This window comes from Nomascus leucogenys, chromosome 18, assembly GCF_006542625.1.
Source record: "Nomascus leucogenys isolate Asia chromosome 18, Asia_NLE_v1, whole genome shotgun sequence".
Lineage (NCBI taxonomy): Eukaryota > Metazoa > Chordata > Mammalia > Primates > Hylobatidae > Nomascus > Nomascus leucogenys.
Window position 1 is genome coordinate 58,463,451 of NC_044398.1, and position 27,302 is coordinate 58,490,752.

The window sequence follows — 27,302 nt, forward strand, 5'->3', positions numbered from 1 at the left end:
CAGAATGGCTATTTTTAGAATAGGATATAATCATATATAATTGCTAAGGGAATTTGGAATTTAATGGTGTCCCCCTTCATTTGAACATTTCCTCTAGAAGAAACATAAAGGCACCTCACAATACTGGTGACATGCTAATCGTTGTTTATGTTTTATTGACTTACCAAGAAAAATATAGTCAGTTAAAATGTCAGTCACATACTTGTCATTGCACATATTTTATTGACTTATCCAGAAAAATATAAACAGATTTTTCAACAGTTTAAATTTTATTTGTGTAGTTGCTGCTGTTGAGGCTAAGAAATAGAGTGCTGGCAGTTGGGGGTGATAGTAAGAATCATGATTTTGTTCTAATACTGCTGAAGTCTGTGAGAAAGGAAATAGTTTCCTAATTGTATTTCTTTTACCAGACACATCTTCCAGAGCTAGATACACTTTCATCAGAAAGAACCAGATCCTTCATAACTTGGCTTAGAGACAGCAGACCATTAAGTCCAATCCTTCACATAGTAAAGTAAGTACTTTTGTAACTTAATTATGAAGTTGTCTTTCTTATGTAGTCTGTGGAATTGCTTGCCTTCAAAACAGACTTTAAATGGTATCAAAATATATTCTGATGGTAAAATGTGGTTACTTGATTTATATCCTCTGTATTCCATTTTCTGACATCTCCATATATTAGTAATTTTTAATTTTATTTATTTATTTATTTAATTTGAGATAGAGTCTCACTCTGTCACTCAGGCTGGAGTGCAGGGGTGCTACCATCACAGTTCACTGCAGCCTGGACCTCCCATGCTCAAGTAATCCTCCCAACTCAGACTCCCGAGTAGCTGGGACTGCAGACACTTCCCTCCACACCTGGCTAATTTTTATTTATTTATTTATTTATTTATTTGAGACAAAGTTTCGCTCTTGTCACCGGGGTTGGAATGCAATGGTGTGATCTCAGCCCACTGCAACCTCTGCGTCCTGGATTCAAGCGATTCGCCTGCCTCAGCCTCCCAAGTAGCTGGGATTACAGGCGCCCACCACCACGCCCAGCTAATTTTTGTATTTTTAGTAGAGACAACATTTCACCATGTTGGCCAGGGTGGTCTCGAACTCCTCACCTCAGGTGATCCACCCACCTCGGCTTCTCAAAGTGCTGGGATTACAGGCGTGAGCCACCACACCTGGCCAATTTTTAAATTTTTTTTTTTTTCTTTTTAAGCAATGGGGATCTTTCTATTTTGCCCAGGCTGGTCTTGAACTCCTGGGCTCAAGCAGTCCTTCCACCTTAGCCTCTTAAAGTGTTGAGATTACAGGTGTGAGCTACCACACCCAGCCCAGTAATTTTTTTTTTTTTTTTTGCTTTTTTTAAATTTTATTTTTTTTTGCACACAAAACAATAAACATTTTCTAAAAGTACATACGAACAAAAAGATGCGTATCAAACATATTAGGAAGGTTGCACATGGGAAGACGGGGAATAGAAATGGGGGGTGGGAATTAAAGAAAATAAATGAGAGAGGGACTTTGTATGGATCCATGATAATAACTCAATCCTCTATTTGACAAAGAAGAAGGAGAAGGAAGAGGAAGAAAAAGAAAGTGGGATAAAGGATCCGAAAGGGAGGAAAATAGGAAAAATTAGAGTATGACTCCAGGGTAGACCTGTTTTGTTGTCGCTTGGTTCGTTGGTTGGTTTGACAATTGTATTTTTCATATGTTTCGCCATGTTGGCCAGGCTGGTCTCAAGCTCCTAGCCTCAAGTGATCAACCCGCCTCAGCCTCCCGGAGTACTGGGACTACAGGCGTGAGCCACCACATCCAGCCCCCACATTGCTTCTGGCCTCTGTGGTAGACCTCCCAGACGGGGCAGCCGGGCAGAGGCGCTCCCCACATCCCAGACGGGGCAGCCAGGCAGAGGTGCTCCTCACTTCCCAGACGGGGCGGCCGGGCAGAGACGCTTCTCACTTCCTAGACGGGGTGGCGGCTGGGCAGAGGGGCTCCTCACTTCCCAGACGGGGCGGCCGGGCAGAGGCGCCCCTCACATCCCAGAAGGGCGGCCAGGCAGAGGCGCTCCTCACTTCCCAGACGGGGCGGCCGGGCAGAGGCGCTCCTCACATCCCAGACGATGGGTGGCCGGGCAGAGGCGCTCCTCGCTTCCCAGACGGGGCGGCCGGGCAGAGGCGCTCCTCACTTCCCAGACGGGGCGGCCGGGCAGAGGCGCTCCTCACTTCCCAGACGGCAGCCCAGTAATTTTTTAAATATATACTTTTTTTAGAAATATGCACTTTTATTTTATTTGTATAAATTTACAGGATACAAGTGTAATTTTATGAGCTAGATTGCAAAGTGGTGAAATCAGGGCTTTTAAATACGTTTAGCACAAATGCCCTTTTCTTTCTTCCAGAGATGAGAGTCCTGCCAAAGCAGAATTTTTTCAGCATTTGATTGAAGACCGGACAGAGGCTGCATTTTCTTACTATGAATTTTTGCTTCATGTTCAGCAGCAGATTTGTAAGTGAATTAAAATAAAATTGAATAAGAAAAAGATCTATAACCTAGGTAAAGCATAACCTGTCAGAGAAGCGCGTGAGAAACTTGAAGACATTTGTTAATACAAGATGCAACGCACAGCACTCTGTCTGAGGCTTTGGTAAAAAGTAAAGGGGAAGAAAGAACTTGACAGATCTTTTTCAACTCAAATTAATGGTAACGACGATGCTGTTTCACCAAGTATATTTTGAATTGGTTTCTACACATTTCCAGTAGTATGGCAGTACAGTGCTCTGTTAATTGCAAGCTGGCAAATTTATGTAGCTATGTGGAATGATATGTCATAATGTAAAATTAGATAAATTCTTTTTTCTTATAATTAATATAACATTTCTGGACTTGAACTCTGGCAAGAGATGCCAAAAGGCAGTGGTACCGTGTTATTTGTTTATATGAATTACTTTTTAACAAGGAATGTTTCTTATTCATCAAATGAATTCAACATTTTCTCTGTAAAAACAATAGAGTTTCAGTACATGAACTATAGAAAAAAATCTATATATAATGTACATAAATGTTACATTTGTAAAGAAAATGTAAAAATGTAACTATAGAATATGAATTGCTTAAACTGTGCTGCATTGTTGGATGACAACTCTTTGTCACAGTTAGAGAATGAGGTTGACTAATGCATATTATGAATTGAGTCCACAAAGGAACACAAAACTCTTTGTAATTCTGTTAAATCTTTTATGTGGATTTATTTATGATCAGCCTACTAATTAAAACTATTTCGCTTGACAGTATGGTTTGGTGATTTTTGGGGGGTTTTGATTGGTTTTTTGTGGGGATTGGTGGGATTTTTTACATACAGGATGTATTGAATTTACTAATTGGGGAAGTGCAGTGATACTGCATTTCAGTTAGTAATATATATGAATCAGGCCAGGCACGGTGGGTCACGCCTGTAATCCCAGCACTTTGGGAGGCCAAGATGGGCAGATGACTTGAGGTCAGGCGTTCATGACCTGCCTGACCAACATGGTGAAACCCCATCTCTGCTAAAAATACCAAAATTAGCTGGCGGGCACCTGTAATCCCAGCTACTCAGGAAGCTGAAGCAGTAGAATTGCTTGAACCTGGAGGCTGAGGTTGCAGTGAGCCAAGGTCACGCCACTGCACTCCAGTCTGGACAACAGAGTGAGACTCCGTCTCAAAAAAAAAAAGAAAAAAGTAATATATATGAATCAATACATTTTCATTAATCTGGGGACATTACCAAGTACTTACTCTGTTTGTATTCTAAAACAAATGGTGCTACTTTCAAAAATATTCTTAACTAGTATAATCTTAAATTGTCTTTCTGATTTACATTAGATATTTTTGCCTGTACACTTATAGCAAGAAAATTTTAGTAACACATGTGGCTATCCCATTTATTTAATCGACTTTAAGATTGCCATCTTGAATTTTGAAAGTGATTTTCTTCTGATCAAGAAACCTCTCATTCACTAACAACTTACTATAAAAAACTGTTAAGGATCCATTAGATTATGGGACATAATTTTATTCTGTACACTATGAAAGTCCCCATCAACAAACTTTGGAAGGAAAAAGACTCTGCCAGGCATGGTGGCTCATGCCTATAATCCTGGCACTTAAGGGGCCAAAGCGAGTGAATGGCTTGAGCCCCCCGGGGGTTGGAGACCAGCCTGGGCAACATGGGGGAAACCCTGTCTCTACAAAAATACAAAAAAAATTAGCCAGGAATCATGTGCACCTGTAGTCCCACCTACTCAGTAGGCTAAGGTGGGAGGACATCCTGAGCCGAGGACGTCAAGGCTGCAATGAGCTCTGACCACATCACCGCACTCAGTCTGGCGATAGAGTGAAGCTCTGTCTCAAAAAAAAGAAAGAAAGAAAAGAAAAAGGCTGTGTAGTGGGTTATTTTTACTGGTTTTGTGCTTTCATGGATCTCATTTATTTGGATAAAAATAAAAGTACTCTCACATTCCCTGCTGGAAATGAGAGGTTAAATGACTCACCCTAAATGACATTACTTACTAATTAGTGACAATGCTAATAGTAAAAATCCAAATGTTCTCCCTACTCACAACCTACTCCCACCCCACCCCCCACCCACAGGACCATACTTGTCCCTATACCATGCTGCCTCTAGCAAGAGGGAATCTGAACATTAAGAGAAACGAAGCCAGGCATGGTGGTGCCTGCCTGTAGTCCCACCTATTTGGGAGGCTGAGGCAGAAGAATCACTTGAACCTGGGAGGCAGAGATTACAGTGAGCCGAGATTGCACCATTGCACTCCAGCCTGGGTGAGAGCCAGACTTCAACTCAAAAAAAAAGAGAAACTGTAGGACTCTTAAGGGCAACTAAATACTGCAATTTTACCATAAAAAGTATAATTCTTCTTTATAAAAGACAAAAATCTTTTGTCTTTGGATATTTTGTCACTTATTCAATAAATATTTACAGGCATTTAATGCTTGCCAGATATTGTTCCAGGCACAAAATAAAATCTTCACTTCCACAAAGCTTATACTCTGAAGTGAGAACGTAGAAGACTGGGGAGAGGCAAAAATCATTTTATATAATTTGTAAGTGTGTTGTATAATTCTATGTAAGTACGATGAATGTTATGAAGAAAAATAAAGCTCGGAAAGGAGATGGAAAATACTGTTTTTGATAGTGACCAGGAAATGTTCTTTTAAGAAAATGAGAGTTGAGCAGAGAGCTAAAGCCACATAGATACCTGGAACAAGAGCTGTCCCAATAGGAGAACTTTGTGGTAGATGAATGTAGAACTTACCTTCTGAGTGCTCTTTTCTCTGTGAAAGAAGCAACAGAATTATCAGCTGAAAAGGAGTAAGAGGATTAGAGGTTTTGCAAAATAGTCTAGGAGAGTAAGATGTTGAATTTACTAGTGGTATGTAGTAGGATCGTGAGGGCCCATCTTGGGCTGTGAGTCGAACTTAAAATGAAACTAATAAGCATAACTGTACCTCTTTCCTCTAGCTATATTCAGTGCTTGGTAGGAAGTTGGATTTAACCACAGTTGGGTACAAGGAACAGAGGAGGAGCAAGGGAATTTAGAATGTATACAAGGGAGTGACTCATTTAAGCTACAAGAGCACAAAATGGGTGATGGATAGAGATGGGCAGAGATGGGTAGCGGGCTTAGTTGTTTGGAGGTCCCATTGAGGTTAAAAAGCTATTAAGAGTATAGATGTCAGAAAGAATGAGTTGGAAAGATAAAATGTAGTGGTTAGGATATGAAAAGCTTGGAGTTGAGATTTGGGGGAAGTTTAGATAATGACAAGACTAGGGGGAATGAGTGGTTGAGATGTTATTAAAGATAACTAGAGGTAGGGAGGTGAGAACTTTAGAGCCCAGGGTTTCGAATGGATCATCTATTTGATTATTAAAATTATTCCCTAGAAATAACAGGAATAATGCTGGGGACACGGAGACTGTAAATTATTGCAATAAGGAGGAGTGGCAAGGGGATATGCTGAGGACCTGAGGTAGGCAAGGAGGAAGAAGAATCTGGATGCCAACAGAGGAGTAGAGGGATGCCTGCCTGGGGTTTAGGATCAAACACAGCCATCCTTTGACAGGTTTGGAGGAAGGTAATATCCTCAAGACAGCCAGGTTTCAGTTAGCCTGTGTGGAGACTGACATAAACCAAAATATAGGCATGACGAGAGTAATCCTGATGGGAGGTGGATAATCCATTCTCATTGCCTCCTTGTAAGACAAGTCTCTTTGGCCATTTGCTTTGTGAGGCAGGGAGTGTTGGGTGAGAGGAAGGGGTATGCTTGTCAGGAATTCTGTGAGCTGCTTTTTCAACTAACTAAAAAAAGATAGTGGTTCTTAGTGTTATTGGTAGGGATGGGATCAGAATTTCCTGGGCGAGCTTTTTGGATACCTCAATTCATATTCACTACCTGATTAGGGGCTTGGCCAGAGATAGATTAACATGCATATATTAATGTATTAAAACTATTCATACATTAATATTTATACATGTGTGTGGCAAATACTATTTGATAGCTATTTGGGGATTTGACTGTTACGTATTCAACTTGTGAGGCTAGGAAATGAACATATTAGCAAAGTGTTATATTAAAGAAACCGTGAGCCTTCCTCTTCTACGTATCTTCTCACTAAAATACTTTTGAAGACATAGGAAAAGATGAAAACTCACAACAAAGTTGAAAGTAACATTGCAGACATTATCTAGATAGAACTAAAAATTACTGAAAGAAGACGATTTATGAAAAAAACACTCAGCCGGGTGTGATGGCTCACGCTTGTAATCCCAACACTTTGGCAGGTCGAGGTGGGAGGATCTCTTGAGACCAGGAGTTTGAGACCAGCCTGGGCGGCATAACAAGACCACATCTCTATAACAAAAAAAAAAATTAGCCAGGTGTGGTGGTGTCTCAAAGAAAAAAAAACCACATACAAATTTTTAAAGAAAAAACGTGCTGGGCACGGTGGCTCAGGCTTGTAATCCCAGCACTTTGGGAGGCCGAGGCAGGCGGATCACGAGGTCAGGAGATCGAGACCACGGTGAAACCCCGTCTCTACTAAAAAAAAAAAATACAAAAAAGTAGCCGAGCGTGGTGGCGGGCGCGTGTAGTCCCAGCTACTCGGAGAGGCTGAGCCAGGAGAATGGCGTGAACCCGGGAGGCGGAGCTTGCAGTGAGCCGAGATTGCGCCACTGCACTCCAGCCTGGGTGACAGAGCAAGACTCCGTCTCAAAAAAAAAAAAAAGAAAAGAAAAAAAGAAAAAACGTAAGAACACTCAAGCTATGTTTGGCACATGAAACCTGAAAAACAAAAATAGAAGATACTACATAATTCATTCATCTTTTGCCTCTGAATTCAGAGACAGGATCTGTATCAACCAGAAAATTGGTATCCTCCTCCTGCCTGCATTCTTATAATAACTATAAGAAGTAGTACTTAATATAAAACAAGTGGGCAGGAAGTGTGTATGTGTACTTGGCTTAAGTGGAGAAGGTAGCCATAATCAGCAGACACAGAAGCTATTAATGTATTCATTGCCTTCAGATTAGGCATGGGCAGATCCAAAAATTAATTTTTTTTGTTTCCTTTAGTAAACAATGCACAGTTCTGTGGATTTTTACTTTTGGACCAATCAGCATTACTTACAAGTAATTACTTACTAGTAATGTTATTCCTTACTAATAAGTGAATTACAAAAGACCACTAAAATTTGTTTCCCAAATGAAAATCAGTGTTTTATTAGAGTTTGCTTAGGTCTCTACTTATAAGATGGCTGGTTCCTGTACAAGGTTTATAATTTTGCAAGAATGCACAAAAGTGTATATACAGATATTGTCACACAGCAGGTCAGACAACTGACAGAAACTATCCTACGGTCAGTACTCAAGCATTTTCTTATGAATGTATCATCTTTTTGGGAGGTGTTCATGGTTTTTCTGCTATTTTTGCATTTCAGATATGTATTATTTTAGCTTGATAGCCACTGAGATTGCTAAGGATTATTTGATTTGTGTATAATGATGTATGTATGCATATTTCACTATATTTTTCTAGTTTTCTATAACTGGGTTTTAAATATTTTTGGTAGAAAAATAATTATACTTTCATTGCTAAAAATAAATATGCATAACCTACCCCTCTATATTGCTTATAACATTTTGATGATGTAGCCAGTGAATATGTGCTAATTTAAATAACTTGTGTATAGAATTAAGCCAAGTGCCATATTATAACTGGTTTCTTTTTAACTTAACAGGATATTGTTTTATAATATTAAATCATATGTTTAAGCTCGTTCTCTTTAAAAATAAACAATAAGCAATTTCTATATATTCCTCTCAACTCTTTATTACTTAGGAATTTGCTTTAGGGCAGGGATTGTATTTTGGATTTTCTTTAAACTTCTTATCCCACTTCACATATCCCCAGGTACTCTTCCCAAGACAGAATACATGGCAGAAACACATTTAATTTAATTGAACAACTGGAAACGCTTATTAGCCTTTCTTATAGTGGAGTCATTTCACAGTGACCCTTGGGAAATCTGTAAAACATTATACCAATTAGGAGGACTTTTTCCCATTCTTAATGAAAGTTTTTATGGATCTTTTTCCCCTGTAGTCAGTTTCTTTCAAATTCTGCTTCATTGGGGCTTAGGTCTTATGATTTGCATAGTAACAATAGGAAACGCCTATTACATGCACTTCCTATGGAACCAGAAAAATTCTAATAGAGTGGAAGATACTGGGTCTCTAGCCTGTTTCCTATTAGTTATCAAAAGCTAGTAAGTAAGTAAGTACGTGCAGAGTTAGAATAATGGAGGTAAATGGAGAAATGGATGAATAAGATGTTTAAACAAGAAAGGTCAAAAATTAAAGCTGAGTTATTTAATAACTAGGACCCTGAGTACTGTGTTCACAAGCAAAAAGTGGTCTTTCAAAAGGTTTTTACCAAAAATGTAGTGAACCTAAATTGTCTTCATAGCATTTATGGCACTCTTTTGGGTCATAATCTGGGAAGGAGTGAGGACAGAATTGGGGTGGAGAATGAGTAGGAACCAGAAGAATACTTTGAAAGGTAAAGAAGGTAAATGTACATCATTATAGAGGCTGTCCTTCGTTCACATCCAGGCTTTGCAAATGCTGCTCCACTGCTTGGAAAACACTGTCTTTCATTCCCTTCCTGGCTTTCTTAGCACTTCCTCCTCCTCATCCTTCGGAATTCAGCCTAGGGATCATTACCTCCTGGCAGCCTCTCCTGATGGCTCTCTCATCTGGGTTAAATACTCCTGTGTGTATCCATAACACATTCTCATCTCTACTGTAGCCCCCATCAGACTGTGTTACAATTGACATTCTCCCTCAAACATGGGAACCAGGTTCTCTTTGTCATAGTGCCCCCTATACCTGACATATAGTAGGCATTTAGTAAATGTTGAACCAATTTTTCCTAGAGACAGGGTCTTGCTAGGCTAGAGTGCAGTGGTATCATCATAGCTCACTGCAGCCTCAAACTCCTGGGCTCAAGGGATCCTCCTGCTTCAGCCTCCTGAGCAGCTAGGACTATAGGCATGTACTACCATGCCTGGCTAATTATTTTTGGTAGAGACAAGATATTGCTGTGTTGCCCAGGCTGGTACTGAACTCCTGGGCTCAGGCGATCCTCCCGCCTCAGCCTCCCAAAGCACTGAGATTACAGGTGTGAGCCACTCTGTCCAGCAGAACCAATGTTCTTCCAAGCTAGACAGAAAATGCACTGAAGACCTGTGAATAAAAATAAAGACAGTTTCAGTTGGATAAGAGGAGAAACATACTATACTACACTAGATAGGAATTGAAAGAAAATCTGACATAGAATGAGAATGGTGCCAGAAGGTGGATAATAAACCTTATGAAAATTCAGGAGTATACCACCTCGAAGTTGATTTTCAGTGGTCTGCAGCATCTTGCAAGATCCCCACTAATACAGAAGACAAATTGCTGCTCCCTGCGCCACTTACCATAATGCAAGGCGCAGTGTTTGGTGGCTTTTTTTTGTTTTTTTGGAAGCTATGTATACAACATTTCAGTGTGTCACTGTACTCCATTACCAAGTAACCTGTAAGGCTGCCAATCTGAGGTGTGGTTAGAGCAAAAGAAGGTTCTACATCAACTCAGACTTCAGTGCAAACTGTTTTGCCACATGGGCTTTATTGACCCAGCAGATCCAACTTGCGAGTGTCTATGGCAAATACAAATGCCATATCAAGCCTCAACCGGAGAGTCAGACTTCTCTAGGGTTTTAGAGCACAGCCATACCCTCTTCTGCAAAAAAAAAACCAAAACAAACAAAAAACTTACCTTTGTGAGAGTAGCTCTTAGATTGCTATTGAGCTGTCTACTACAGGATGTCAAATGTCCTTGGGATCTATGCTGACCAGTGTGAACCAAGCAGTAGGAGTGAACATGCACAATAGCGATCTATCGTTAAGTGGCAGCTTAACGTTAGTATATAAGGGATCAGGCTCAGCAGATCCTGAAGTCAGTTGCACGAGCAGGCAGCTCCGACTCATGACACCTGCTCCTGCTGCATTGCTTCCTTTCCCTGCATTCACATTTATGGCCTCATGGGGATGTTTTCCTATAATCAGTTAAGGGAGAAACTAAAACCTGAATTTAAGACAAAGTGCTGGCATCAATTGGTCTGCTATAGTATTAGTCTAATAATAAATCCTCTGTGGGCAAAACTTCAAGCAGTACATTGATCGCCACTTTGTCTAGACTATGTAGATCTCAAAAGATGTAGATCTATGTAGCTTCATAGGCAATGGCAAATGAGTAGATGACAAAGGTCTTGGCAGGAACAGGATTAGAAAATTGGTGACAAGGAGGTTTGGAGAAGAGAGATTTGAATTAACTTCACGAAATGGACACAGCATATGAGATAGTTGTGTTCCATATCAATGCACCCCAAAGGGCATCTGCAGCAAAATTTGTCCATCTCAATCAGGTGGAGAAGGTGACCCATCCTGTGAATATCAGCCTCTTTCTGTAGCCAACCCAGCATTTGCTCAATGGTTCATGTACAAAGTTACCATACTAGTAAAGATAGAAGCTATGTGTGGGCTAAATATTATGGATGTCCCTTCACCAAGGCTGATCTGGCTACTGCCACTGTTATTTCTAAGCGTTGTCAGCTGAGACCTACTTTGATTCCTCAATATGGCATCATTCCTTGGGGAAAACTGGTAGCCACCTTATACGCTGATTACATTGTACCCCTTTGATCATGGAGCATTTGTCCTCAATGGAATAGACACACAATCTGGATATGGATTTGCCTGCCCTGCTTGCAATGTTTCTGCTACCACCACCATCTGTGGGCTTACAGAACGCCTTCATCATTGCCATATGACCTCCACAACGTTGCTTCTGATCAAAGAACTCATAGCAAAAGAAGTGTGTTAATGGGAATTCACTGCTCTTACTACAACCTGTCACCCTCATATGGTTTGGATTTGTGTCCCTGCCCAAATCTCATGTCGAATTGTAATCCCCAAGGTTGGAGGAGGGGCCTGGTGGGAGGTGATTAGATTGGATCATGGGGGCAGATTTCCCCCTTGCTGTTCTTGTGATAGTGGGTTCTCATGAGATCAGGTTGTTTAAAAGTGTGTAGCACCTACTCCTGATCTCTCTTCCTTCTTCTCTGGTCATGTAAGACGTGCCTGCTTCCCCTTTGCCTTTGGCCATGATAGTACATTTCCTGGGGCCTCCCCACCCATGCTTCCTGTACAGCCTGTGGAACTGTGAGTCAGTTAAGCCTTTTCTTTATAAATTACCCAGTCTCAAGTAGCTCTTTATAGCAATGCAGGAACAGACTACTACATACCCCAAAAAGCAGCTGACCTGGCAGAAAGGTGGAATGTTCTTCTGATGACTCAGTTATGGTGATGGTTGAAGTATCATCCTACAGGATACAGTATATGCTTTGCATAAGCAACCAACATTTTTCTCCTGTAGCCAGACACACAGGTCTAAGAATCAAGAATTGAAAGTGAAATCATTCCCTTAATATAGTCCCCAAATTTTAGGATCTTAATTTACAAAGGAGAGATGCTTAGTTCTCAAAGGGACACAGCAATGTTCCCACTGTATTGGAAGTTATGAGTATTATCTAGCCATTTTGGGCTCCTTCTGTCAACAACCAGAAGGAGAATCATCCTGATTATGAAGAGGAATTGATTTGCTGTGACATAACGGGGCAAGGAGGACTATATCTAAAATCTAGAGGATTTTTCCAGAGTGCCTCTTAATACTTCTATGTTCAGTACTGAAAGTTAAAGAAATATAGCAGCCTAATAAAAGAATGGATCACTGATTATTCAAACTCTTCAAAAGTAAGATTGCATCTCCCACCAGGTAAAGATTGCCAACCAACCAACATTCCGTACTGTGCTGAAGGGAAATTAGAAGAAAATCTGAGAGGTATAGTGGGAATAAATTTGATAGTGAAAAAGAATTCAGTTCTAGCACTGGATCTGTCACATTATGTTAGACTGACTGTAATAGAAGGAATATGGGTTTGCAAGCCAAACAGAACAAAATTTGAATTATAGTTCCTCTGTTAGCTGTGTGACCTGGGGTAAGTCTCTAAACTTCTCTGAGCTTTCATATCCCTACTAGAGAATAATAGTTCCTTGGTAAGAATTTTGTGAGAATTATATGGAACGAGTATGTAAAGTTTCTTGTGCAGCACCTTGCTTGTAGTAAATACTTGATAAATGAAAGTCAATATCTTAACAAAATAACAGCACAACAGTAATAATAGTAATAATACTCCCACATTGAGCCTGCCCTTTGCCCTCCTATCACTTTCCACCTTCACTGAAATTATTCCACACTGGACATGGAAAACCAAAATATTATCATGTGGGCTGCTGCTACCTCCACTGTTTACTATGATCGATGTATTAACTACACTTTTTTGCTTCAGACCATCCAGTACAGATGGGTATACAGAAAGAAGCAAGTAGTCTTAGTTCATTACATGTACATACCATCAGACTTCAAAACTCAATGCTCACCAGTAAGCCACAATTGTGGGGTTTTTTTGTTTGTTTGTTTTTGTTTTTGCTATCAGGTTTATTCCAAAAAGACTATCTCAGGCTTTTGACCTATCTCTTTATTACAATAGTGGTTATGACCTCTTAAGCCTGTGAGCCTGTAAACATGCTGTTCCTCCTGCTAAGAACTCATCTTTACTTTTTTATGTGGTTAGCTGCTCTTCCTCCTTCAGTTATTAGTGTGTACTGATGCCAGCCTGTCCCTTACCACTAGCTAAGGTGGGGTCTCCCTGCTGTATGTTCACATAGCCCTTGTAGTTTTCCTATTATAACCTTTATGTCACTTTATTTAATTACTTGTTCACTAGGTGAACAAGCTTCCCCACTAGGTTCTGTGTAAGTAAGAACACAGAACTCATCTTTTAAAAAAAAATTCTTGTCTCAATTTTTAAAATAATTTTTTTATTTCAATAGTTTTGGGGGGTACAGGTGGTTTTGGTTACATGGATAAGTCCTTTAGTGGTGATTTCTGCGATTTTGATGCACCCATCACCATTACCCAAGCAGTATACACTGTACCTAACATGTAGTCTCTTTTTTTTTTTTTTTTTTTTTGAGATGGAGTCTTGCTCTGTCACCCAGGCTGGAATGCAGTGGCCAATCTCGGCTCACTGCAACCTCTGCCTCCCAGATTCAAGCGATTCTCATGCCTCAGCCACCCGAGTAACTGGGACTACAGGCACACACCACCATGCCTGGCTAATTTTTGTATTTTTAGTAGAGACGGGGTTTTGCCATGTTAGCCAGGCTGGTCTTGAACTCCTGGCCTCAAGCAATCCACCCGCCCCGGCCTCCCAAAGTGCTGGGACTACAGGCATGAGCCACCGCACCTGGCCCCACTATGTAGTCTTTTATCCCTCACCCCCACCCAACCTTCCCCACACCTGAATCCCCAAAGTACATTACATCATTCTTATGTCTTTGCATCCTCATAGCTTAGCCCCCGCTTATAAGCGAGAACATACTACATTTGGTTTTCCATTCTGGAGTTACTTCACTTAGAATAATGGCCCCCAGCTCCATCTAAGTTGCTACAAAGGACGTTATTTTGTTTTCTATGGCTGAGTAGTATTCCATGGTTGTGTGTGTGTGTGTGTGTGTGTGTGTGTGTGTGTGTGTGTATCACATTTTCTTTATTTACTTGGGTGATGGGCATTCAGGTTTGTTCCATATTTTTGCAGTTGCAAATTATGCTGCTATAAACGTGTGTGCAGGTGTCTTTTTCATATAATGAATTCTTTTCCTTTGAGTAGATATGCAGTAGTGGGATTGCTGGATTGAAAGGTAGATCTACTTTTAATTCTTTAAGGAATCTTCATACTGTTTTCCATAGTGGTTGGACTAGTTTACACTACCACCAGCAGTATAAAAGTGTTTTCACCACATCCACACCAACATCTATTGTTTTTTAACTTCTTAATTATGGCTATTCTTGCAGGAGTAAGTTGGTATCTCATTGTGGTTTTAATTTGCATTTCCCTGATAATCAGTGATGTTCAGCATTTTTTGATATGTTTGTGGGCTGTTTGTATATCTTCTTTTGAGAATTGTCTATTCACATCCTTTGCCCACTTTTTGATGGGATTATTTGTGTTTTTCTTGCTGATTTGTTTGAGTTCTTTGTAGATTCTGGATATTAGTCCTTTGTCAAATACATAGTTTGTGAATATAGAAACTCATCTTTTTTATTCATCATTCTACCATCAGTCTAGAACAGTGTCTGGCAAATCCTCATGTACTACTAACCACAAGTTTGTGTGTTTCTATTATTTTTAAAAGTGGTTGTAGTTTTTTTTGTTTGTTTGTTGTTTTTCTCTTTTGTTTGTTTGTTTTTCTTTTTTGTTTGTTTGTTTTTTGAGACAGAGTCTTGCTCTGTCACCCAGGCTGGAGTGCAATGTAGTGATCTGGGCTCACTGCAACCTCCGCCTCCCAGGTTCAAGCAATTCTCCTGTCTCAGCCTCCCGAGTAGCTGGGATTACAGGTGCACACCACCATGCCTGGCTAATTTTTTGTATTTTAGTAGAGATGGGGTTTCACCGTGTTGCCCAGGCTGGTCTCAAACTCCTGAACTCAGGCAATCCACCCACCTTGGTCTCCCAAAGTGCTAGGATTATAGGCGTGAGCCACTGTGCCCAGCCTACAGGTGGTTGTGGTTTTAAAGTCCTGTTTTATTATTGATCTATTAAATTTATTCAGCAGATATTTGAGAACCTACTACTTAGGTGCTGGTGATAGAGCAGTGAACAAAACAAAGGTCCCTTCTGTCATGGAGCTTACATTCCAGTTGGGGGAGACAGATTTTAAAAGTATGTAATATGTCAGGTAATGATTAAATGCTAAAGGGAAAAAAAAGCAGAGTAAGGGCTAACTGGCAGGAAGTAGAAGTTAATGCAACCAACCGCATCTCAGCTCACTGCAACCTCCACCTGCTGGGTTCAAGCGATTCTCCTGCCTCAGCCTCCCGAGTAGCTGGGATTACAGGTGACTACCACCACGCCCAGCTAATTTTTGTATTTTTTTTAGTAGAGACGGAGTTTCACCATGTTGGCCAGGCTGGTCTCAAACTCCTGACCTCAGGTGATTCACCCGCGTCGGCCTCCCAAAGTGCTGGGATTACAGGTGTGATCCACTGCACCCAGCCAACCCCATTTTTTAAAGTTTTTTTTTCTTTTTTTTAAACAAGAGAAAATAGATACATGTTGGTCAGTGCTAATTGTCCATATTCACATAGACACACAGTGTACTTTCTGAGCCCAATATACAGAGAAAGGAGGCGAGAAGCTAGAATTCTATGCACTGCTATGCAGGAGCCTAGCACCCTCCAGCTTCCAGGAGAGCGAAGGGTTTTCTTTTTTCCCACAGAACTCAGTGGTGTTGATTCCATACAGTTTTTATTTAGACAGGAAGGGATAAAAATGAATTTCGAATAAAAAGGAGTAGAGACTCTTTTCTCATTGTATTCTGCTCAAGGTATTTCCCCCAATTAAGTGTAGAGAAAAAGAGACCTCAAGAATAGGGCAACTGAGCACAAGAGGCAAAAACAAAACAAAACAAAACAAAACAGACTACAACTTGCTCCCAGGGACTGGAGAAAATTTAAAAAGGGGAAGGTTGGAATCCATCAGTATTCTATTAGTCATCTCTTTCATCCTCCTCTCCTTCCTCCCTTTCATCATCATCTTCTTCACCTTCATCTTCATCCCCTTCTTCATCAGTATCTTCTAATCCTTCCTCCTCCTCATTATCATCATCATCTCCTTCTTCATCATCCATATCGGGAACCAAGTAGTACTGTAATGGGTTTGGCCAAATATCATCTTTGATGTCCTCTCCTAAGTCATCGGCCCCTGCATCAGAATGGTCAGTAAACCAGATCAAGAAGCTCTCTGGTGCCTCATGCTGCCTCTTCTTGCTGGCTTTATTCTGCATTTGACTTAAACGTTTCATCACATCCTTTCCAGATTTCCATTTGATTTCAGTGGACTTTGAAGATGGATTACCACTCTCATTCAGATGAAATTCTTCGGAGAGAACTTTATTTTCAAAGTAAGGATTTTCATCAAAATAAAAATCTACTATGTAACCTGATTTAATATCTTCAAATTCTGTCACTTCAACTCTGGTCAAATAATGCAATGCCTCTTCGTTTTCCTTCCCAAGCAGTGCGACACTTGTAAATGATTGCCAAATGTTGTTACCCCAAAATTTAGGATTTTGGAGATCACTTCTGACCTCTTCTGAAAAAATGGTTGGCGGAGTTTGTTATATTTCTGTTCTACTTTCAAAATCTCCTCACTGTCTTGTTCATTAAGTCTGTCTATTTCATTTTGTATTTCATCAATGTGTTCAATCAATCTTGCTGTTCTTTTTCGCCCTTCTTCGGCAAGCCTACAGAGGCTGAAGTCTCCTCTGGTCTCAGAACAGGAGGTGGTCTTGGTGTCTTCTTTTGAGACAGGAGGGGAGACTGACATTTGGGGGCCATGCTGCTAGGGAAGCCCAAGAACCAGACCACCAGTCTCCTTGCTCTTCAGGAAGCAGGCAGAAAACTCTAATTTCTTATATTTAATTTCATGAACATAGCTTATATGTTAGCAAGTTTAAGGTCATTTTTGACATTCCCTTTGAGGCCTACCATGTGGTCATTACATTGTGAATCATCCATATGTGTTTGAAATAATGTGTACTCTCATTTGGGTACAGAGTCCTTTAATACTCTATTAGAAATGGAGGTCCAGAACCTGGAGGCAGAATAGGGAAAGGAATATCCTTCTCTATTTACCATTAAAATTCAATCAAAGTGGGAGGCCCAATGGATAACAGGAGTATTCCTGGAAGCCATTCCTACATGGGCATGGCTAGCAATATCTTAACAATACATAGAAATGACCATGAACCACACAAAAATATCCCACTAAACCCAAAGTAAATGTATCTCCAGCTCAGCTTGCTCTTTGCTTCCTAGAGAGACGGAAAGTAGATTAGTAGTTGCCTGGGGCTGGAGGTAAGAATGGAGAGTGATGCAAATGAGCCTGAGGAATCTTTCTAGAGTGATGGAAATGTTCTAATTGATTGTGGTGACTGTTGCATAACTCTGTAAATTTGCCAAAAATAACTTTTATTAAATGAAAGTTATGATATGTAGATCATATCTTAATAGAACTGTTTACAAAGTTTTTTTTTTTGAAAAGCGAGATCAGAGATTCAAATGTGAAAAGGCTGTGACATATCAGTAAAACTTATGAACTAGCTCACATTGAGTAATCGTTTTGTCTCATCGAGAGTCCTATATACCGTGGGAAAGTTTGTTGTGCACCCGAAACATCTGTGTGTGCTGAGCGACTTTGTGGACGGTGCCTCCCCGGTAAACCCACTCTGTCTGCAGTATCCGAAGCTTCTCCCACAGGAGTTTGCTAATCCCACCTTTGTGGCCAGATTCTGTGCTGCAAAACAGACATCTCCTCCCCCTCTTCTCCATTCCCCTCCTTCCTAATAAAACTCTTTTCTGGAGAAGCTGAGGTCAACATCAGATTTCAAATATTTAAAGTGGATACAAAACTATTTCAGCAATGCAGACAATTAGGTGCATTGTTGTGGTCAATGGAGTTGTTGGTAAAACATGTCTCCTGATATCCTACACAACAAATTTCCATCCTAGTAGGTACAGATTGTTTTTGACAACTATGCACTCACAGTTAGGATTGGTGCAGAGCCATATACTCTTGGACTTTTAATACTGCAGGGCAAGAAGATTATGACAGATTATAACTGCTGAGTTATCCACACAGATATTATTTCTAGTCTCTCAGTGGTCTCTCCATGTTCATTTTAAAGTATGAAAGAAAAGTGAGGGCCTGAGATAACTAACCACTGTCCAAAGGCTCCTTTCTTCCTTGTCATGACCCAAATTGATCTCAGAGGGTCTATTATTGAGAAAATTACCAAGAACAAACAGAAGCCTATTACTCCAGAGACTGCTAAAAAGCCAGCCCACAACCTGAAGGCTGTCAAGTATATGGACGGTCCTATACCCACACAGCAAGACCTAAAGAATGGATTTGACAAAGCAATATTGGCTGTCCTGGAGCCTCCAGAACTGAAGAAGAGCTGCAAGCCTATGCTGCTATGAACATCTCTCCAGAGCCCTTTCTGCACAGCTGGTGTAGGCATCATACTAAAAGCAATGTTTAAATCAAACAAAAGAGTAAAAATTAAAATTCTTTTCTGCAATAATGACAAATACCCTGCACCAACCCACATGCATCCATGTGAGACAGGGATTAGAGGTATGGCCCACTTCTCCCTCCCAATACTAGTTAATTCTGAGTAATTGTGTATTGTTAGAAAAGTGATCAGTACTCATTTTTGGTTTTTGTTTCAAAAAACAATTTTGTTTTTACTTAAATGCAAGGCATGTTTGTGATGACTGGAAGAGACTAATTGGAATTGCTGAAGCTGCTCCCTGAGTCCATTCTGGAAGGTAATCTGGGATATCTTAGTGGGGTTTTATTGTTTCTCTTTTTTGAAGGAGGAGTGTTTGTAGGGTTTGATTTTTAGTCTTTTTTCTTTTCTTTTCTCTTTTGTAATTCATCAACCAGTGGTCCGTCCTTAAGAGGAGAAGGACGGATTGATTCCATATTCAACTTCCTAGATCTAGTTTAAAAAACATGTTCCCTATCTGGGGTGCTTTTCGGAAAGAATATAGTAAATGCCTTATTTAATAACATACTCCTTTTTGAAAATTATCTTTTCTCTCCACCCTTGAGTAGGCTCACTATTTGATGAAACTCATGAAAGTGGGTGGAACTTGTCTTGCCCCTGTTCTTTTCTGGGATGCACTAAATATGTGACTGTGACTTTCAAGGAAATTTGTTTGCCAGTTGCTGATTTTTGGGGAAGTTAATTTCTAACTTCTTTCACTGATGAATAAAAGTATTGCACCTTTGAAATGCAACAAGTGGATTGAGTTTGTAACTTAAAAAACTTTTTTCCCCTGTCAGTCATTTTCTTATATTTTTTATTATAGACTTGCAATCAATAGTATATGATGTTTCTAGAGTGCAGCTGAAGACCTGGTATGTAGAGGGAATGTAAAGAGCGGTACCAGAAGACCGACATCTATAGAATGATTCATAGCCTCTCAAGTTACAAGGATGGAGACCTGCTTCATGAAGAAGCTGGCGTGTGGTGGGGATGGATAGACACTTAACAACATGAGATCAGTCAGGGTAATCCCCTCACTTCTGTTTCACAGACGAGGAACCCAAGAGCCCCCAGATGAGGCTCTCTGTTTTTTTTTTTTTTGAGACGGAGTCTTGCTCTGTCGCCCAGGCTGGAGTGCAGTGGTGCAATCTCGGCTCACTGCAACCTCCACCTCCCCGGGTTCAAGCAATTCTCCTCCCGCAGCCTCCCGAGTAGCCAGGACCACATGGGTGTTCCACCACGTGCAGCTAATTTTTGTATTCTTAGTAGAGACAGGGTTTCACCAATGTTGGCCAGGCTGGTCTTGAACCCCTGACCTTGTGATCCGCCCATCTCGGACTTCCAAAGTGCTGGGATTACAGGCGTGAGCCCCCGCGACTGGCTGGCTCTCTGATTTAATAAAAATTGTGGAAAGAATCTTATGGAAAGGTGACAACGTGCTGGCGGCCCTCCCTCGCTCTCAGCGCCTCCTCGGCCTCAGCGTCTGCTCTGGCCATGCTTGAGGAGCGCTTCAGCCTGCCGCTGCACTGTGGGAGCCCCTCTCCGGGCTGGCCGAGGCTGGAGCCGGCTCCCTCTGCTTGCAGCGAGGTGTGGAGGGAGAGGTGCGGGCGGGAACTGGGCTGCACCACCCTTGCGGTACAGCGCGAGTTCCGGGTGGGCATGGGCTCGGTGGGCACCGCACTCTGAGGGGCGGCTGGCACCGCCAGCCTGGGCAGTGAGGGGCTTAGCACCCGGGCCAGCAGCTGCGAAGGGGGCCCTAGGTACCCCAGCACTGCCAGCCCACCCGCCTGCGCCATGCTCAAATTCTCACCAGGCCTCAGCCGCCTCCCTGCGGGGCAGGTCTCGGGACCTGCAGCCCGCCATGCCTGAGCCCCCCCTCCCCACCCTCCACCACGCAGTGGGCTTCGGCTAGGCCCGAGCCTCCCTGACGGGCACCCCCCCCTCCCCGCTCAGCAGTGCCCGGTCTCCTCGACCGCCCAAGGGCTGCGGAGTGCAGGTGCGCTGCGCAGGATTGGCAGACAGCTCTGCCCGCAGCCCTGGCACAGGATCCACTAGGGGAAGCCAACTGGGCTCCTGAGTCGGGTGGGGACTTGGAGAACTTTTATGTCCAGCTAGAGAATTTTGAGTGCACCAATCAGCACTCTGTGTCTAGCTAAAGGTTTGTAAATACACCAATCAGTGCTCTGTGTCTACCTCGGGGTTCGTGGATGCACCAATCAGCACGTTGTATCTAGCTAATCTGGTGGGGACTTGGAGAACCTTTATGTCTAGCTAAAGGATTGTAAACACACCAATCAGCACCCTGTGCCTAGCTCAAGGTTTGTAAATGCACCAATCAGTGCTCTGTGTCTAGCTAATCTAGTGGGGACTTGGAGAACCTTTATGTCTAGCTAAAGGATTATAAATACACCAATCAGCACTCTGTATCCAGCTCAGGGATTGTAAACGCACCAATCAGCACTCGTCAAAACGGACCAATCAGCTCTCTGTAAAATGGACCAATCAGCAGGATGTGGTGGCATCGGATATGGGAATAAAAGCAGGCTGCCCAAGCCAGCAGTGGCAACTTTCCCGGTCTAGTTCCACACTGTGGAAGCTTTGTTCTTTCACTCTTTGCAATAAATCTTGCCGCTGTTCACTCTTTGGGTCTGCAGTGCTTTTATGATCTGTAACACTCACTGTGAAGGTCTGCAGCTTCACTCCTGAGGCCAGTGAGACCTGAACCCACCAGAAGGAATGAACAACACTGGACACGCCACCTTAAGAGCTGTAACACTCACCACGAAGGTCTGCAGCTTCACTCCTGAAGCTAGCGAGACCACTGAATCCACCAGGAGTTAGAAACTCCGAACATGTCCAAACATCAGAAAGAACAAACTCCGGACACGCCGCCTTTAAGAACTGTAATACCGCCAGGGTCTGTGGCTTCATTCTTGAAATCAGTGAGACCAAGAACCCACCAATTCCGGACACATTATCAAGATTCTTCATCAATGTTAATAGGGATTTTTATCAGTTTTTTTTTTTTTTTTTTTTTTTTTTTTTGAGGCAGGGTCTCGCTGTCGCCCAGGCTGGAGTGCAGTGGCACTATCTCGGCTTACTGCAGGCTCCGCCCCCCAGGGTTCACGCCATTCTCCTGCCTCAGCCTCCCGAGTAGCTGGGACTACAGGCACCCGCCACCTCGCCTGGCTAATTTTTTTGTATTTTTAGTAGAGACGGGGTTTCACTGTGTTAGCCAGGCTGGTCTCGATCTCCTGACCTCGTGATCTGCCCGCCTCGGCCTCCCAAAGTGCTGGGATTACAGGCGTGAGCCACCGTGCCCGGCTTTTGTCAGTTTTAATTGTAGTTTCCAATTTCTAAAAATGTTCAGGTAATTTTTTTACACCTTTCAGAAGCTAGCTCATGAGTGTTGAATCAATGCTTTTTCATGTCAATTCTTTGTATAGGCATTCCTTTCAGATGTATTGAACAAAAACCCTTCACAACAAAAAAACAAAAATACACGCTTCTTTTACTTGGAGCACTAGCTAATAGGAGGAAAAGATTCAGGTAAGGTAATTTATCTTCCCATATGAACTTAAAAGTTTTCATGTGTCACTCTCCATCTGGGGCAACTAACTGTATTTTCAAAGACATGCTAGTTAACACAGGTGAATCAGTCTTTAATGGTGATAAAGTTTTTACTATCATAGAAACTTGCGATTCTTTCTCTTTTCAACAAGGAAAGGAGATTAGCGCCAGGAGTGATTTGCCAACTTGTTGCATGTTTGCCAACTTTGATTCATTAACTGAATCCTCTTGCAGATTCAGGAGATAAATGTGCAGGGTGCCCAGTTAAATTTGAATTCAGATAAACACCAAATAATTTAGTATATCCCAGATACTGCATTTTTAAAATAATAAATGTGACCCATGCAATATTTGGGACATACTTATACTAAAACACTATTTGTATCTAAAATTCAAGTTTAACCGGGCATCCTATATTTTATCTAACAACCCTACTGTAAGCTAGCTGTGCGAAAAATTGGTTTAAGTTGCTCTTAAATGCCTTTGGTTTGCTTTCAAAAGTAAGTGGTCTCAAAACAAAGCATTCGATTTCCCATTAGTTAGAAGAACTCAATTCCGGTTCCGAAGCTGCTTCAATTAAAAACGTGCTTCAAAAGAGAAGCCAATTCTGTGGGAGATACTTTTCCAAAAAACTCGGGTTTGTGCCACTATACCGTGAACTACAAACCTCCGCAGGGGTAAGCCCGGGGCTGCCTGCCTGACACCGCGCTCGCCAGTGAGCAGGGGCCCGGCACCGCAGTCCCGGGCAGAGGCCTTGGAGGTTGTCGAGGTGAGGGGGCCTCGGCCGACCCGCTTCGCTCCGTCTTCTCCAAGCTCGGTGGGGAAGACCAACTTCCTGAGCGGCCCTGCCCCCTCCAGATGCCGAACGCTCTTTTCCTCTCATCCCCCACTTCTCTCCCCGTGCGGGTTGGATGGAGAAGACGGCGCTCAGGACGCAGCACCGGGAATTAACAGCGAGTTTTGAAATCTAGAGCTCGCAAGGTGTGTGTAGCCTGCTGCTGTTCATTCCAGAGGGTCTTCTGCTGGAGGAGGAGGGGGCCCTCGACATCTAAGATGCGGAAGGCGGTTCGCTCTCGGGCTCCCGCTCTTTCTTTTTTTTTTTTTTTTTTTTCTTTTTTTTTGGTCGGAGGAAAGAAAACAGCCCTGCGCCCGGATGCGTAGAGAGCCGACAAGTGGAAACAGGGACACACCCTCCCGTGAGCCCGCCCCAGCTGGAGCCGCGGCGCGCTGAGCGAGCAGGCGGGGCGGGATCGCCCACAGCTCGGAGCCGCCAGGCGCTGACGAGGAGCTCGGCTGAGGGAGGATGCGCCGCTGACGCCTGCGGGAGCCGCGCGCCCGAGCGGGAGGATGCTCCAGAGGGGCCTCTGGCCGTGGCGCGCGCGTTTGCTGCCGACCCCTGGCACCTGGGGCCCAGGGCGCCCGTGGCCGCTGCCGCCGCCGCCCCAGGTAAGAGCGGGTGCGGGGCCGTGGGGTTCAGGGTAGGCTGGTGCAAAGTTTGCGTTGGACAACTTTGGCGGGAGCAAAAGCCGAGCGGCCGAGCAGTCGACTGCGTTTTGTTGGCTGCCGGGCTCCGCGCACCGGGCGGTCCCGACAGGTGGTGGCTGGGCGGCCGACGTGGGTCACGGAGGCCGGGGCTGAGGTCAAGACTCCGGCCCGGGGAAGGTGAAGCCAGAGCGCCGCGGCTGGGGGCGCCTCACCCGGGCCGAGATGGGGTGTGGGGACCACCAGACTTCGGCCCGGGAGCAGGAGAATAACCTGGGAGGCAGTTTCTGGGTTGCAGCCCCCGGGCAGGAGCAAGTTTCCAAAGCCGCAGCGCCGCGAGGCCGCTTCCCTCTCGGTGATCAGTGCCCCAGCCCCTAGGGAGCCTGGAAACGATGAACTGGGCAGTGACCGTCCCGGGTGTGCACGGTCGCGGGAAGAGTGAAATTTCCATCCTGAAATCTGCGAGCACCTCCCTTTCCCAGAGGGAAGAAAAACTCGCGTTTTGTTCAGACACCCGAGAGATGGGTGAATCATGAGTGTGTGCTGGTGAGTAACAGTTGGCCTGACACCGTTGTATTGTGGTCTGTGGAGAACTGTGGCTTGGAGGAGGAGGAGGAGAGAGTGGATGTGCACCAAAAAAGACAAGAAGAGAGGGAAAGCGCTGAGTTTAACGAGGATTGCGATGGAGCCTGACAGGAGCCCGGGACTGCAAACTCTGACCCAGATGAGGAAAGACAGCCAAAGCCTTCAGGGTGTGTGTGGTTGGGGAGGGAGCTGTTTCTGAGTTTTAGTTTGTTCCTCCCCTACGCGGTTAAATTACTTTCAGATTGTTAAAGGCTTAAAAGCCAAAAGTAAGCAGTGTGAGTCTCTTGACACTTTCACTTCCTGTTTATTTTGTTCTTTTTTTTTTCCTTCCCCCCTTTTCCTCCAGCTATCTCAGGGCTTCAGTTTCAATTGATGCAGGGAATATTTAAGTGCATTTTTTTTCCTTTTCATTGAGTTTGTGACCAAAGGATTAAGTGCATTTAGAAAATCAATTCCCGGAATGTTTGAAAGAGAATGAGGAAGGCCATCTTGTTACTAAATGTAAGAAAAGGGGCAAACTCCTTAAAATGTAAAATGGTAGACTTATAAAGTCATTGGGGAGATGGGCTTTTTATACTTTTAAAGATTGTACTTTTACTGTAAGTGTTGCATTTCGTCGTCAAAGATATACCAAACATTAAAACAACCCAATACGAGGAACCCCTTTCACATACCATTTTAAACACAGATTATTGTTTTTTGTTGTTGTTCTTGTCTCTTTTTTTGGAGCTGGAGTCTTGCTCTGTTACCCAGGCTGGAGTGCAGTTGTGCAATCTGGGCTCACTGCACTTCCGCCTCCTGGGTTCAAGCGATTCTCCTACCTCAGCCTCCCCAGAAGCTGGGATGACAGGAACGCGCCACGACACCCGGCTAATTTTTGTATTTTTAGTAGAGACGGGGTTTCACCATGTTGGCCAGACTGGCTGGCCTCGAACTACTGACCTTGTGATCCGCCCGTCTCGGCCCCCCAAAGTGCTGGGATTACAGGTGTGAGCCACCGCGACCAGGCCCAAGTGTTTTCTATTAAGTCCATTTAACACGTTGAGTAGCATTTTTATGGATCCCGGGATTGGCTGCCCTTTCTCAAATTATCAACTCCAAACCCTTTTCTCCATATTTTCCATCTGATGCTGTCTAGGGTGGTACCATTGCATACCTCAGCAAGAATGTGGATACCCTTTTAAAAGAAAATGGTACCATCGGGCTTATTAGGCCTAGTAACAGGGAAACAGTAGTTAGGAATCATCATAAGAAGCCTTAGATTTGAATGTTTCTGATTTGCAAATTTTTGTTTTAAGCCAGCTGTCCAGCTAGCTATAAAGACAGTTTTCAGAACTTGAGAAGTGGAAATCCTGCTTCTTTATATGCAGCTTTTACATTTTACCATGAGGAAACCGATAAAAATATTCTGGCTCTTTAGGAGTTTTAGCTAAGACTACTAAACCATTTTCTGCTAATCAAATTACGTGGCTATCGGGACATTTTTCATTCTAAGATTTCACTCTTTTGTGGTTTTCTCACTTGTTATGAAATGTCCTGTGGGTAAAGGCAAGTATTATTTCTGTATATTTTTCCCAGAAACATTCAGACCCCTAGAGCCTATGAAGCAGCTAGAAAAACAAGTAGTTTGTGACCTGACAGCTCATAAAATCTTAGCTTGCAAGGACTTGTCGTAAGCAGTATTTCAAGTAAGTGTTCCCAGCTATAATTGGTCTTTCTGAAGTCTTTCACACTCCTATGAGTGTGCCTTATAGGAGCATTTAATAACTTTGAAAAATACACAATTCTTATATTTCATATTGTATGTGAGCAATTATCTGCTAGTGTTTTCTGGGTGAGGGGAAAAAAACCCGTTTGTTGACATGGATATACAGAATTGTTTTTTAAAGAACACATTTAGTCTGAAGCATAGTAGAGCAAGAGCATATTGTATTTATCTTTGGGCAAGGCATGGCCTGGTGGCCATAATCACATTCCGGTGGCAGCATCTCTGCTTGTCAGCACTCTAGCTGAGTGGTTGTCAGGGCAATCCATGGCTCCTGCTGATGTTTCTGTGCACAAGGACTCAGCTTTGAGTAATTATGATGCTTGGTGAGTTACAACTAAACAGAAAGCCCTTGCCTAAATGTGCCTTTCTTTCTTTTTTTTTTTTTTTTTTTTTGAGACAGAGTCTCGCTCTGTCGCCCAGGCTGGAGTGCAGTGGCGCAATCTCGGCTCATTGCAAGCTCTGCCTCCCGGGTTCACGCCATTCTCCTGCCTCAGCCTCTCCCGAGTAGCTGGGACTACAGGCGCCCGCCACCACGCCCGGCTAATTTTTTGTATTTTTTAGTAGAGACGGGGTTTCACCGTAGTCTCGATCTCCTGACCTCGTGATCCGCCCGCCTCAGCCTCCCAAAGTGCTGGGATTACAAGCGTGAGCCACCGCGCCCGGCCAAATGTGCCTTTCTCAATTTGGGTTTTCTGCTACTTAGACTGAGAAACTCCCTGATACGATTTCATGTCCCCAATACAGCTTTTGAGTCCCTACATAAGCTATGTTTAAAAAATTTTTACATCAAGCACTTTGGAGAGCAGCTGAAGTATCGAGTGTGCTTTTTTTAACTTCTAGAAACAAAGCATATGGATGTTTAAATTCCACCACACGATGTCAACTTAGAAATTGTTTTCATCTTTTTAATGTAATGAACATATCGTTCCTGTTTGACATGTTCCTACTATTCTACCTCTTGTATTTGCAGTTGGTACGTTGTATTTTATTCTATAAAACTAGCTTCAGAGTCCTCTCCTGAGGTGAGCAATTGGTTAAGTGTTGGTGATTGTATTTAC

General features: G+C 42.9%; 2 protein-coding genes and 2 pseudogenes across 9 annotated transcripts in view; 3 read left to right on the forward strand and 1 right to left on the reverse strand.

The window, feature by feature from the left end:
- Window positions 1-3,290, forward strand: part of SEC24B (SEC24 homolog B, COPII coat complex component) — a 106,725-nt gene extending 103,435 nt beyond the window's left edge. For all 5 annotated transcript variants that reach the window (XM_030798124.1, XM_030798125.1, XM_030798126.1 and 2 more), the window contains 2 exons: window positions 411-514; window positions 2,399-3,290. In XM_030798124.1, the coding sequence (XP_030653984.1) occupies window positions 411-514; window positions 2,399-2,513 (219 nt within the window). In that variant the 3' untranslated portion in view covers window positions 2,514-3,290. The remainder of the gene's footprint in view (window positions 1-410; window positions 515-2,398) is intronic.
- A 12,981-nt stretch (window positions 3,291-16,271) lies between these two features.
- LOC100593011 lies at window positions 16,272-17,121 on the reverse strand (annotated as a pseudogene).
- A 1,084-nt stretch (window positions 17,122-18,205) lies between these two features.
- Window positions 18,206-18,765, forward strand: LOC100592669 (annotated as a pseudogene).
- Window positions 18,766-23,616: 4,851 nt separating this feature from the next.
- Window positions 23,617-27,302, forward strand: part of MCUB (mitochondrial calcium uniporter dominant negative beta subunit) — a 139,524-nt gene continuing 135,838 nt past the window's right edge. For all 4 annotated transcript variants that reach the window (XM_030799125.1, XM_030799127.1, XM_030799126.1 and 1 more), the window contains exon 1: window positions 23,617-23,855. In XM_030799125.1, the coding sequence (XP_030654985.1) occupies window positions 23,757-23,855 (99 nt within the window). In that variant the 5' untranslated portion in view covers window positions 23,617-23,756. The remainder of the gene's footprint in view (window positions 23,856-27,302) is intronic.